This window comes from Apodemus sylvaticus, chromosome 10 (genome assembly GCF_947179515.1).
Source record: "Apodemus sylvaticus chromosome 10, mApoSyl1.1, whole genome shotgun sequence".
Lineage (NCBI taxonomy): Eukaryota > Metazoa > Chordata > Mammalia > Rodentia > Muridae > Apodemus > Apodemus sylvaticus.
The window spans coordinates 40,611,236-40,625,105 of NC_067481.1; the positions used below are offsets into that span (position 1 = coordinate 40,611,236).

The following is a 13,870-nucleotide window of genomic DNA, read 5'->3' on the forward strand; positions in this document are numbered from 1 at the left end:
CCGAGGGAGGAGGAAGGAAGGAGGAAGGAAGATGGAGGAAGGAGGAAGGAGGAAGGAAGATGGAGGAAGGAGGAAGGAGGAAGGAAGAAGGGGGAAGGAGGAGGAAGAAGGAGGAAGGAGGAGGGAGGATGGGGGAAGTGGGAAGGAGGCAGGGCGAAGGGGGAAGGAGGAAGGAGGCAGGGGGAAGGGGGAAGGAGGAAGGAAGATGGAGGAAGGAGGAAGAGGGAAGGAGGAAGGAGGAAGGGGGAAGGGGGGAGGGGGAAGGAGGATGGAGGAAGGGGGAAAGGGGAAGGGGCAAGGAGGAAGGAGGAAGGGGGAAGGAGGATGGAGGAAGGGGGAAAGGGGAAGGGGCAAGGAGGAAGGGGGAAAGGGGAAGGGGCAAGGAGGAAGGGGGAAGGGGGAAGGAGGAAGGAGGAAGGGGGAAGGAGAAAGGGGGAAGGAGGAAGGGGGAAGGGGATAAGAGGAAGGAGGACGGAGGAAGGAAGTTAGGGGGAAGGGGGAAGGAGGAAGAAAGATAGGGGAAAGGGGGAAGGAGGAAGGAAGATGGGGGAAGGGGGAAGGAGGAAGGAAGAAGGAAGATAGGGGGAAGGGGGAAGGAGGAAGGAGGAAGGAAGGGGATCTACCATGCCTAGAGAAGGAGAGGGAGAGGAAAGGTCACTCCTGAGAAGATGGAGGACAGAAAGCTTAGCCACCATGTAGGAGCAGAGAAGAGCAGCCCTGAGAGAGGTGCACTACTGGGTGCACTGAAGCAAAGATGGAATATAGGATTTATTAAGTAATAACTTGAGAATTTCAGAGGGAGGTGGAGCCACCTGGAGGCTAGGAAGTGGCCCAGCCTTTGAGTTGTTTGAGGCTTATCATAATATAAAAGCTGAGTGTGTATTTCTTTCATTCAGGAATTCAGAACATTGGGGTGGGTAGCGAGGAAAGTACATCCGCTGCAGGGAACTATTTGACTTCTTAGTTGGGAACTGCTACAGATGATTCTATGGAATGGAACCAGGCCAAGAGAAAGAAGTTTCTTGCAATCAACCAAGCTCAAAGAGTTGGATATCAGACCTAGAAATGCAGAGGTTGCCCAGGTGGTTAATTTTTTGTCTTCCTTTGGTCCAATATTTTCTTACTATGATGTTTTGGAATAATAATGTATATCCTGTTTTGTTGTATGTATGAGATCTGCCTTTTGATTTTGTCAGTGATTACAGTTCAGAGATCCACTGATTCTTGGATGAGACTTTGAACTTGAGACTCTTAAACATTGTTAAGATTGCGAAAGACTATGGAGACTTTTTAAAGTTGGACAAATATATTTTGCATTATGCTATGGCTAGTTATGGGCCCCCAAAACTTACGCATTTAAAAAAGCCTGTGGAGGCCAGGGAGTGAAATGTAGTCATTTGAATATGCTTGCCCCGTGGGAATTGGCACTATTAGGAGGTGTGTCCTTTTGGAATAGATGTATCCTTGTTGGAGGAATTGTGTCACTGTGTAGGTGGGCTTTGGGGGCTCCTAGTGCTCAAGCTGAGGAACCCAGAATAGAAGAGAGTCCTCTCTTGGCTGCTTTGGATCAAGATGTAGCACCCTAAGCTTCTCCAGCACTATGCCTGTCTTTCTTCCCACCATGATGACGATGGACTGAATCTCTGAAACTGTAAGCAAGCCCCAATTAAATGTTTGCTCTTATAAGAGATGCCTTGGCCATGGTGTTCCTTCACAGCAGTAAAACCCAACTAAGACAGGGACTGCTGAGACAAGTTTGAACTGGATTCAGTAGCTTGTGCTGAGTTATAGTAACTTTGTAAATAATCAAATTTATTGTAATGATTGTATATAATCCTTATGCAATTGTTTTGAATTAAAAATCATCATATGAAGAAGTCTCAGAGTTATTGTTTCTGGGAGCAAGGAGGACAGGTAGAGAAATACAAGGGTACAGCTTTCTATTTGTCAGGAAAGCATTCTCCAGGAAGTACAGCACAGTCCTTCTCCTCTTTTAATGTAGGTGCTCTCCATTGTAAATCTCTCTCCTGGTGTCACTTCTAAGTTCTGAAACCCCGATGCTCTCTTTTCATTCTCTCGGGATATTTTCCCTGATCTTATGAAGTCATATTTGAGCATTGTTCTTCTAATTATGACAAAAAACCAATCAATTTACATACTGTGAATCTTTCAAACTTCCTGGCTTGGCATGCCGTCCATTCTGAAGAATATTTCCTGGACACTTGAGTTGAACACAGGGCTCTGTGAATGTCTGTGGATTCACATCTTTTTCCAGCTGTGGGGTGTTTCCAATCATCGTTTCTTCAAATATATTCTCAACTCTTTCTAACTTCAGATTCTGTAGACAGAAAGAATTAGTGTGTTAGACTTCATGACAATGCTCTACACAGTGTTGGACATTTTTATACTCTATGAACTTCAAGGTTTTGTTGGTATTTTCTTCAATTTTACTGATATTTTTTCTGCCTAGCAAGTCTGGTATTGGACCTTTCCAAATATTTATTTTAAATTCAATTAGTGCAGTCTTATGTATCTTGTTGGTTCTTCCATGATAGTCACTTATTCTTAAAAATGACTATCTTGGTTTCTATCTATAGTTAGTCTAGTCCTCAGAATCCCAGGTAGGGCTCAGAATTTCCATCTTGCAGTAAGGCTTCTTCTCCCCTATTTGTCATGACAGACTACAGGAAGAGAAGTCATGCTTTCCACACTTGGACAGTGAGTAGTGATATCTGCAGAATCCTTATAAGGGCATGGAGGGACTGCCAAGAAAAATAATTTTCTTGGGCCTGGAGAGATGTCTTAGTACTTAAGAGCTACTATTCTTCCAGAGGACCCAGTTACCAAATGGTGACTCCTATTGATGCATAGACATATATGCAGAAAAAATACATAGAAATAAATAAACAGCTAAAATATTATTTTAAAACACAACTTTCCCATGATGTTTATAAACTAGGCATGTTGCTTTGAGTAGGTTCATCTATGTGAATGCTTGGCCCAAAGTGAGTGGCACAACAACTTGTGGCCTTGTCGGAGGAAGTATGTCACTGTGGGGGGAATCTTTGAGTTCTCTTATGCTCAAACCAGTCCCCTCCTTGCTGCCTGCGGATCAAGATTTAGAATTCCCAGCTCTTCTCAAGCACCATTGTCTTCCTTGATGCTGCCATGCTTCCCACCATGATGATAATGGACTAAATCTCTGAATCTGTCAGCCAGCCCACATTAAATGTTTTCCTTCATAAGCGTTGCCTTGGTCATGGTGTCTCCTCACAGCAATGAAAACCAAACTAGGACACTTGGATTACTGCTACCCTCAACTCTGGCCTGAAAGCCCGTTTGGGTTTTCCAGATGCTGTTTGTATTCTTTTAGTTTTTTAAAAAATATTTATTTATTTATTTATTCATTTATTTATTTATTCATTTATTTATTTATTATATGTAAGTACACTGTAGCTGTGTTCAGACACTCCAGAAGAGGGCATCAGATCTTGTTACAGATTGTTGTGAGCCACCATGTGGTTGCTGCGATTTGAACTCAGGACCTTTGTAAGAGTAGTCAGTTAACTGATGAGCCATCTCTCCAGCCTGCTATTTATATTCAGATGTAATTCTGCCTCCTCAAGAGGGGTTGCCCCAGACTAGCAATCCATCACATATTCAGGTGATCTCAAGTGAACTTTCTCCCCATTTCAACTAGTCAATAAAGGCTAGAGCCTCTGATTGGGCAAAGGAGGCGAAAGGGAGGACTTATGGTTTTGGAGCAGGTGCAGGTACAAGAGGCAAAAGAGGACAAGAGGGGAAGGAGAGAGGACTGAAGAAGAAGAGGAGGAGGAAGCCATGATGGACCAGAACTATGTGACCAGGAGAAACTGCAAGTAGCAACGGTTCTTATAGCTGGGGATAAGTTAACATAGTGTTAGATTAGCCCAATCTAGGCTTATAGCCTAAAATTATAATAACCACATTTTGCTTTTTATATGAACTTATTGGGGTTGGAAATTACAGCAACAAAAGTTTCCCTCTGCTGTGATATAGTGGTTTGAACAGGTTTGCCCCTATTGATTCATGTGTTGGAGTGCTTGGCATTTAGAGTTGCACAGGTAAGAGATATGGCCTTGATGGAAAAAGTGTGTAACTGTGGGGATGGACTTTGAGGTCTTCACCTGTGCTCAGGCCACACACAATGTAGAAGAGACTTTTTTCTGGCTGCCTTTGAATGAAGATTATAGAACTCTTGGTTGTTCCAGCACCATGTCTGCATGGAGGTTGCCATGCTTCCCACCATGAGGATAATGGACTGAGTCTCTGAAACAGTAAGCCGCTCCAGCGAAATGTTTTCCTTCACAAGAGTTGCCTTGGTCATGTTGTCTCTTCACAGCAATGAAACCCTAACTAAGACAGTGGACAACAGCAATACAGAGAGTTATCACACTGCTCAAAGTGTCGAGAATAATTGCTTTTCTTCAATGGAATATAAGAAGAACTACCCTGTAAAGTTTGGGAATTTTACAGACGTAAAGTAAAAGTAAAAATTTACAGGGAATGGAACTGCCCTGTAAAGTTTGAGGGACATTTCAGAAGGGAGTGCATGAAGAATGTCAGAGATGACATCTAGAGGCTGGAGAAATGGATCTGTGTTTAAGAGAACTTGCTGTTCTTCCAGAGGACTCAGGTTTGCTTCACTGTATTAACCTGACTTAAGTGAGAATTTTGGTTTCTTTAAAAACCACAGAAACATTGTAAGAGTATATTCTTATTTTAATCCCAGATATGGCAAGGGGCCATGTCAGAATGTCCACATCAGCTGAATATGATTTGCTTTGTGCTCTTTCAGAAGTATAGTTTTTCAGTTGCAGATATTTTTATGATATTATGGCATTTGGAATCTTGGAACTCTTCAGAGGGTATATAAATGCTAGGACTGTAAGACTCAAAACTACTGTTGGTTGGTGTTGGTCATTGTTGGTGGTTTCTGTTGGTTGTGGTTTCTGAAGTAATCTTGCCCAAAGAAGAAACAACAACGGCAACAATGATGACAACAACAGCAACAGAAAATTAGATGTCCTGCCAGCAAAAATCAAACTGGCCCCAAGGAACTCAATGCCCCTAATCATCAGGAAGTACTCTAATGATAACATCATCTCCTTTCCCCTCTCTCCCTTTTTTTCTCTTAAATAATGTTAGGGGGTTGGAAGGGTTTGAAAAAAGGGGGTGAAGGGCAGAAGAAAGAAGAACCCACAAAGTAGCTAAAAGAAGGGCTATAACTTGTGCCCAATATGAGGTGGGACAGAAAGGGAAATTTTATTTTAGAGGCTGGAGAGAAAATGGCAGGGGACAAAGAGATTGATATTCTTTTTCAAGATGACAGCAGAAAATTTATTGTGGTGTCTTCTGCTTGGATTTCTCCCACTTTGCTCCCAGAGGGAAGTTTCTGTTTTAGTGACTGTGTATTTGTTTTTCTTCTTCCTATATTCCATTTCATAAGAAGCTTGGAGAATAACTGTACAACTAGAAAAAACTATGGGTGGAGGTGGAAGCACATGAGAGAAAAGGAGACTAGAAAAGGAAGAACAAAAACGGCTCAGACTCAGTTACAGAGCAAGAGAATGGGAGTTTTCCCCAAGAGGGAAGTGGACAAGAAAATGTGCTGGAAGCAGATTGTGGTCCTTCCAGTGTTGTGCACTTTCAGTCCAGTCCTTGCAGTCCCTGGGAGAGATGAGGAGCTTGGTGGGTTACAAGGTCAGAGAAAGAATGAAACAGCCAGTTTGGATAGAAAGGAGTAATCTCAAACCAACTGTACTGCCAGAGATAGAGGATGAGTAGCCCAGGGATACAAAGTCATCATCAGCTTTCCCAGTAATTATACAGCATGTGCCTGCTAACCATGTGGAACATGGATGTGATGAGATAGGGTGGCATCCTCTGAGAAATCCAAGGCAGTATAAAGAGACTATGATTTAATATAGGGTATACTCACCTTATGTGAAAAAAATTCTGAATACTGGGATACTCAAAATAGAATTATTCTGTGGCAGAACCTTCCTCTAATGAATAAAGATATCAAGGGACCAATCAATGGACATTGGATAAAGAATGTGGGCTTGCAGTTTTAGAGAGGAGAGATAGGAGAGACAGGAGAGAAAGAAAAAAGATGGAGGACAAGAAAGACGATCTGGATTCCACATGGCTTTAAATATCCACAGGTAACTATGACTATCTTAAAAGGGATGGATAATTAAGGACAATTTGTCTTATCTAGGTGGGTAGTTTATATCAATATCAATTGGCTCTGAATTCATTGTGTGGATGTTTTCTAGAGTGAGAATTTACTGCTATAAATCTGAGTGAAAGATTCCAACATCTAGAGCTTTTATTTTACCTGGTTACTGGGATTTGTGACAAGTAGTCACAGGGGGCAGATGACTGGGAATATGAGCAGAATCTGCAGCAAGAGAACTGTGAGATGGGCAGTCACTGCTTGGGGCTGGTCATGGAGGTAGTGAGACACCTGGGGCCAGAGAGCAGCCAGCATTAGCTTGGAATGGTGCTTATAAAATATCTCACACTATAGATGGCACCCAACGTAGGGCAGGAATCCACTGGAAATTTGGGATTCTTTGGCATATGAGTTAGAGATTTAGTCTAGGTGATCAGAGTGGAGTGGAGTCTGAGCAGAGTTGGGTCACATGATGGCACAGGTGCAAGAACCTTGAAACAAAGAAAATGGGCAGTTTCTGGTCACAGGCTCTGAGGTCCCCTGCTGTGAAAAGTACAGGCTACTCTGAGTCACAGAGAGCTGGAGAATGGAAGTTGCCTGCTTCCTTGACCGATGATGATTTGAATATGTTTTAATTCAAATGCGGGCTTATTTGTTTTAAGGACAGATTTACATACAGATTTTGAGGAAATTTTGCCTGGGGTTCGTTCGGAACTAGGAAAGGGAAAATTAAGACTCCTAAGTAGAGAGCCTACTATGAACAGGTATTGATGGATGTCTGTCGCTCAATGCAGAGAGCAAGATAGATGATCTAATAGGTATTAATAAAATAGAAACCTGTGGTTCCAGGCAGAGAGAACAACAGATAGATATTATAAAAGGTATTAATAAATAGAAGTCTGTGGCTCCAGGTACAGAGCACAACAGACAGATGGTACAACATGTATTAATAAAATAGAAGCCCGTGGCTCCAGGCAGAGAGTACAAGAGATAGGCATTAAAAGGTATTAATTAGGGGGCTGGAGAGATAGCTCAGAGGTTAAGAGCTCCGACTGCTCTTCCAGAGGTCCTTAGTTCAATTCCCAGCAACCACATGGTGGTTCACAGCCATCTGTTACAGGATCTGATGCCCTCTTCTGGTGTGCCTGAAGACAGCAACAGCGTACTCATATGAATAAAATAAATCTTAAAAAAGAAAAAAAATGTTAAAAAATGTATTAACTAATGAATGTCTGTGGCTCCAGGCAGAAAGCACAACAGATAGTATGATAGGTATTAATAAAATAGAAGTCTGTCTCCAGGCAGAGAGCATTAACAGAAAGACGGCATATATAGTCTGCAGGAAACTCATATTTTTTGAATGTGTGTTCCACGGGAATTTTGGGTTCATATCTTGGCACGGCAAATTAGAACAGGCCTAAAAATAGGCTCATACCGTATTGTTCAATTTTCTTCATTTGTTTTGAATTGTTTTTATTATCAAAATGAATAGGATTATGTTTTGTGGTTGTTTTATTATTTTTCTGGAAGAGAAGGCAAGAAACAAGCTTTCCTGGTTGCTGACTGAAGGATATGCTGATTTGGGAGAAAGGTTTTGTCTTTGCATTTTTAGACAAGGTGATTAGACTCTGGACATCTTCCAGAGTTATATGGATGTGATAGGAGAAAGGGAGACCCCCTGAAGAACTAGATTCCTGAGAATCAAACAAAAAAGCTATCTTGATAATACTGAAATTTGGTTTTGAGATTTATAGATTAGAGAATGTACCGCTTTGGTGAGTTTCTTTCACAGACATGCTGAACTGACCTGCTTGAACTCCTGATCTCATGAACTTTCAGCCAGATCCAGTCAAGACACAGACATCAGAGACTATAACAATCACTGGTGTGGCTCCCTACCCCACCTCCAAGGTGTCTCAATGCCCATATGCAGCAGAAAGAAGTTATGAAGAGTCATTGTCCTGGTTCCCTGGGCTTGGGGACTGGATGTGGTTGTTCTAAGATTGTCTTTCTGGGGAATTTAGTAATGATCAAAATTTAACAGGAAATAGCTAGAATTAATGGTTCAGCCATAATTTCATTTGGTAGAAATCTTTATAATAGTTTCTAAGTGGAAGTTATAATTTCTTACATTGAGATAGAATTTGTTTTGGTACAGAATCAGGATTTTCATTGGTATAAATTTCCTCTATTGTTATAAAAATTTTAAAAGTTCAAGGCTTAGACCTAGTCTTTGTATAACTGTTATAAACGATCTGAGATGATTAGGCATTTGAGTTTAAGGCCAGATAGCAAATTCTTGGCTCTGAGTTAATTGCTAGGGTATTTGCAAGATATTTTATTTAGAAATAGGTAAGAGTAGTTAACGGACAACAGTCCAGATTACTTTACATAGATAGATAGTTTTTAAACACATCAGAATCTTACAGAATGTGACATTTAATGTTATTTATTCATTTGTTGCTGAGACATGCTCCTGGCAGCATCTCTTTCTTGGATTCAAAGAAGAAATTGAGCATAATTGGAGTTGCTCCAGGTGTGGCAAGACAGACACTGGGTAAAAATTACCTATTTCTTTTATAGACCTGTACTATTCAGGAGAGGACAGCTAGGACAGCTTAGTTCTGCAGAGACAGAATAAATTAGTCCTTAATATTTCCTGTTTCAAAGGTATGTCAGATGATCCTGGGCCAGAAGGTTGAAGACTGGTGCTCCAACTTCCTGACATACAGGGCCTATAGGTAGGCAGCTGTCTCTACAGTCTGTATCAGTTCTGGAAGCTATATTAGGCTTCCTATATTTTCAGATGATATTGGTCATTCTTGGATTTCTGATGAATTGAAGACTACTTATAGTATTGTAGCCAACCCAGGCTGTTTAGTGTTGAGAGAATATAAGTGAGAGGATAGTTTTCAGACAGTATACAAGCTAAACCAGGACATAACACATACGGAATTGTAAGCCTTTCTAAAATTAGGAGAGGTAACAAAGTGTTCTATTTAATTGATAAAAATGATGGACTGGGAGTCAGGTGTATTTTGTTGGTCATTGTTGGGTGGTTGGTTTCTTGCTATATTGGCTGTGGTTGCTTAAGTTGTCTTGCCCCAAGAAGGAATAAGAAGAAATTAGATATCCTGACAGCAAAGATGAAACTTTCCTCAAGAACTCAATGCCTATAATTAGGAAGAAGTAGTCTAATGAAAACCACTCTCCCTTCTGTTGGCATTTAGTCTAGACTCTGCTGCACGGTTACCTGGCAACCACTGTTTGCCCCTCCTGTTTCTCTTGCTCTCTTGCTGTTGCTCTGTCCTCTTGCTCCTGTTTCCCTTCTGTCCCCATCCTCCCCATGTGCTCATGGTCAGCCTCTACTCCTCTAGTCTCTCTCTCTGCCTTTCTCTGTCCCTACTTCCTTGACTCCCCTCCCCATAGTCCTGAATAAACTCTATTCTATATGATACCATGATGTGGATGGTCTTTCAGGGGGAAGGAATGCCTGAGCATGGGCCGGCAGAGGCACCCCCTTCCCCCACAGCTGACTGACTGCACATCCACCAAACATATTCCTTCTATCCTTGTCTTTTTTATAAAACACACCATTTCGGTGCCACAATTCAGATTTAGACAAAATATTCACATCCGCTACCACATGGAGAGCCATTGCTTGCTGGACCTAGCCCTCAAACGTCAGAGAACTGGTGAGCTCTTTCCCCTTACTGGTCAGCATAAGTGACACTGAACTTGGAGCCCTCCCTGTGTTTCCCTTGAGGACGGAGATGTTCAGTCTTTGTGGCTGGTGTTTTCACTGACTCTCATTCTAAGACTTCTTAACAGTTGGGTGATTCCCTCCCCCTTGAAAGTCATTTTTGTGACCCTTCCCTCAGGCTCTAGGAGCCATAGAACAAACGCCTAAGCTTAGGTGGGCTGCTTTCTTCCATGAGCCTGGGACTCACCAGGCCTCTAGCAGCTGCATGACGATCCAGTATGTCTAGACTGGCTGGCTATTTACTTTAGTTGTTAAATTTTGTTCTCAGGATGCCAGCCAGTAGGAACATTTTTAATAACTTCCACACACAATGAGGAGGTCTTTGCTGCTTTGTCCCTATTTAAGGGGTGGTTCTAGTTCTAATTTATAGTAAATTAGAGCAAATAATGTCTCTGCATGTCTACTTTCAAAACAACTCTCTAGCTAGTGATCTGTAGACCTCTCCTGCCCCTTTCATTCTCTTGTGCTGCCACTTGTAGCCAATTGCTCTGCTCCAGGCTCCCCGTGGGAAAAGCAGGTCTTGCCCCACCCCCTTGTACTTCTGTTCCCATCTGGCTGTCCAGCTTTTGTGCTGGCTGTCCAGCATTTATGACATGGCACAAACTCTGCTGCCTCTGTGGGGAAAAGCATTTTTTGCCCTGCATGGCTGGCTTATTTTGGTGCTGCATAGCAGCCCAGGGCCACAACTGCCACTGCTTGTTGCTGCTGCCATCTCTTGGGACAGTAAGGGCAGCAGGCAGGGGGTGGGGGGAGGGAACGTCTCCTCAGGAGAGCATAACATCTGGCCTATTGTGGCTCCTCCTGGTCTGAGGGCTTCAGGCTGGTCATCTTATGCCCTGGCCACAGCATGGGCATGCCTGGTGTACACACGTCTGCACCTATCTCCTGCTCTATGAACTGTCCAAGGTTGGAAATGGAGCAGGTCAAAACTCCCATACTGATCAGGAGTGGGATCACGCTGGTTAATAGCCATCTACTCTCCTTACACTATTTCCTACAATGCCAATCCCTAGAGCCTCTCCCCAGCTCCTGTGTCTGATGTTCTCCATTTCATTCTCAGCTTTTTCCAAGGGGATCAGAGCAGCTTTGCCCATAGTCTGCAGCCCAGAGCTGGGGCTGCTTGGTTCTACTAAGTGCCCAGCCTATTTCCAAGGCCTGAGCGCCCACAAAATCAGTCTGTGGTGCTGGCCTGAACCTGCCTGAATACACACACAGTCTGTTCCTGCACCACAATCTCATGCCCTGTGATTTCTTTCCATTGTGATCCACATCAACTCTAAGCCAAGTGTACATTAGACAAAACTGTGCCATTTGTCTCTTTGTGCGTGCGTGTCTTCATGTGCTTTTATCTACTGATACAACCTGTCAAAGTCACTTAGCAAGATGAGATTTTTGTTCTATCCTGCCTTGGTAAATAATGATTTTAAACAATATAGGGTTAAAGATCACTGCCTTTTATAAATACATGTTTGCCCTTATCTTTTGCTACTGCTGTTAATTATAGTGTACTCTATTTGCTAGTATATTCTCAAACAAGTAATTAAGCAAACATAGGTTGTCTAACTCAGATATGTTCAGACTTGAAGTTCTTGTCATACAGATCTTTCACTTGCTTGGTTAGAGTCACAGCAAGGCATGTAATATTATTTGTGACTATTGTGAAGGGTGTCATTTCCCCAATTTCTTTTTCTGCCTGTTTATCCTTTGAGTAGAGGAAGGTTACTAATTTGGTTGAGTTAATTTTACATCCAGCCACTTTGCTGAAGCTGTTTATCAGCTTTAGGAGCTCTCTGATGGAATTTTTGGGGTAACCTAAGTATACAATCATTATCATCTACAAATAGTGATATTTTGATTTCTGCCTTTCCAATTTGTATCCCTTTGGCCTCTTTTTGTTATCTAATTGCTCTACCTAGATCTTCCAGTACTATATTGAATAGATAGGGAGAGAAGGCAGCCCTGTTTAGTCCCTGATTTTAGTGAGATTGCCTTAAGTTTCTCTCCATCTAGTTAGTGTTAGCTACTGGTTTACTGTGTATTGCTTTTATTATGTTTAGGTATGGGCCTTGAATTCCTGATCTTTCCAAGACTTTTAACATGAAGGGTTGCTGAATTTTTGTCAAATGCTTTTCAGCATCTAATGAAATGATCATGTGGATTTCTTCTTTGAGTTTGTTTATGTAGTGGATTATATTGATGGATTTCTGTATATTGAACCATCCCTGCATCCCTGGGATGAAGCCTACTTGATCATGATGATCATTTTGATGTGTTCTTGGATTTGGTTGGCTAGAATTTGTTTGTTTTTGTTTTTGTTTTTCATTTTTTGAGACAGGGTTTCTCTGTGTAGCCCTGGCTGTCTTGGAAGTCACTCTATAGCCCAGGTCGGCCTTGAACTCAGAAATCCACCTGCCTCTGCCTCCCTAGTGCTGGGATTATAGGCATGAGCCACCACTGCCTGGCTAAGGTTGGGTAGAATTTTATTGAGTATTTTTGCATCAGTGTTTATAAGGGAAATTGCTCAGAAGTTCCCTTTTTTTTTGGTTTGGTCTTTGTTAGGCTTAGGTATAAGTATAATTGTGGCTTCATAGAATGAATTGGGTAGTGTTCCTTCTGTTTCTATTTTGTAGAATAGTTTGACTATTGTTGGTTGGTTTGAAGAGTGTTGGTATTAGGTCTACTTTGAAGGTCTGAGAGAATTCTCCATTAAACCCATCTTGGGCATGGGCTTTTTTTAAATTTTTATTTATTTATTTATTTATTTATTTATTTATTTGCTGAGAGACTATAATGACTGCTTCTATTTCTTCAGGAGTTATGGGACTGCTTAGATCTGATCCTGTTTTAACTTTGGCACCTGGTATGTGTCTAGAAAATTATCCATTTCATCCAGATTTCCCAATTTTGTTGAGTATAAGCTTTTTGTAGTAGGATCTGATGATTTTTTGAATTTCTACATTTCCTGCTGTTATGTCTCCCTTCTCATTTCTGATTTTATTAATTTAGGTACTCTCTCTGTACTTTCTGGTTACTCTGGCTACGGGTTTATCAATCTTGTCGATTTTCTCAAAACACCAACCCCTGTTTTTGTTGATTCTTTGTATAGTTCTTTTTGTTTCTATTTGGTTGATTTCAGCCCCAAGTTTGATTATTTCATGCTGTCTAATCCACTTGGGTGTATTTGCTTCATTTTGTTCTAAAGCTTTCAGGTGCAGTGCCAAGATGCTAGTATAAGCTCTCTCCAGTTTCTTTTTGGAAGCGCTTAGAGCTATGATTTTTCCTCTTACCACTGCTTTTATTGTATCCCATAAGTTTTTGTATGATGTGTCTTCATTTTAATTAAATTGTAACAAGTCTTTAATTTCTTTCTTTCTTCCTTGACCAGGTTATCATTGAGTAGAATGTTGTTCAGCTTCCATGTGTATGTGTGTTTTCTGTTGTTTTTGTTAGAATTTAAGACCAGTCTTAGACCACGGTGATCTGATAGGGTGCATGGGATTATTTCAATCTTCTTGTATCTGTTGAGGCCTGTTTTGTTACCAATTATATGGTCCATTCAGGAGAATGTACCATGAGGTGTGGAGAAGGTATATTCTTTTGTTTTAGGATGAAATGTTCTGATCTTCACTGACTGCCTGTGCAGAAAGGCAGCACCAGGTTCTGAGATATCCTGAGTTTAAGATCTCTAGGGGCACAAACTGCCAGGGGACTGACTGTGTCCAGGACTTGGGCAGATAGACAGTTCATCTGTGTGTCAGCCTGTTGTGGGGTCTGTGTCCTACGTGGGGATCAGCACAGGGAGTGACTCCCTTCCATCACCTTTGCTGCCTGCCGGAGCAGAAAGGCAGCACCAGATACTGAGATATCCTGAGTTTAAGATCTCTAGG

The 13,870-nt window shown here is 41.7% G+C and overlaps 2 protein-coding genes across 6 annotated transcripts in view; both read right to left on the reverse strand.

Annotated features, from left to right (window-relative positions):
• The window catches only part of LOC127693532 (ribonuclease SLFN12-like), a 209,364-nt gene extending 207,030 nt beyond the window's left edge, over nt 1-2,334 (reverse strand). For all 3 annotated transcript variants that reach the window (XM_052194467.1, XM_052194468.1, XM_052194466.1), the window contains exon 1: nt 2,160-2,334. In XM_052194467.1, the coding sequence (XP_052050427.1) occupies nt 2,160-2,296 (137 nt within the window). In that variant the 5' untranslated portion in view covers nt 2,297-2,334. The remainder of the gene's footprint in view (nt 1-2,159) is intronic.
• LOC127693540 (ribonuclease SLFN12-like) overlaps nt 1-13,870 on the reverse strand; it is a 200,824-nt gene that overhangs the window by 116,141 nt on the left and 70,813 nt on the right. The gene's annotated exons all lie outside the window — the stretch shown is intronic.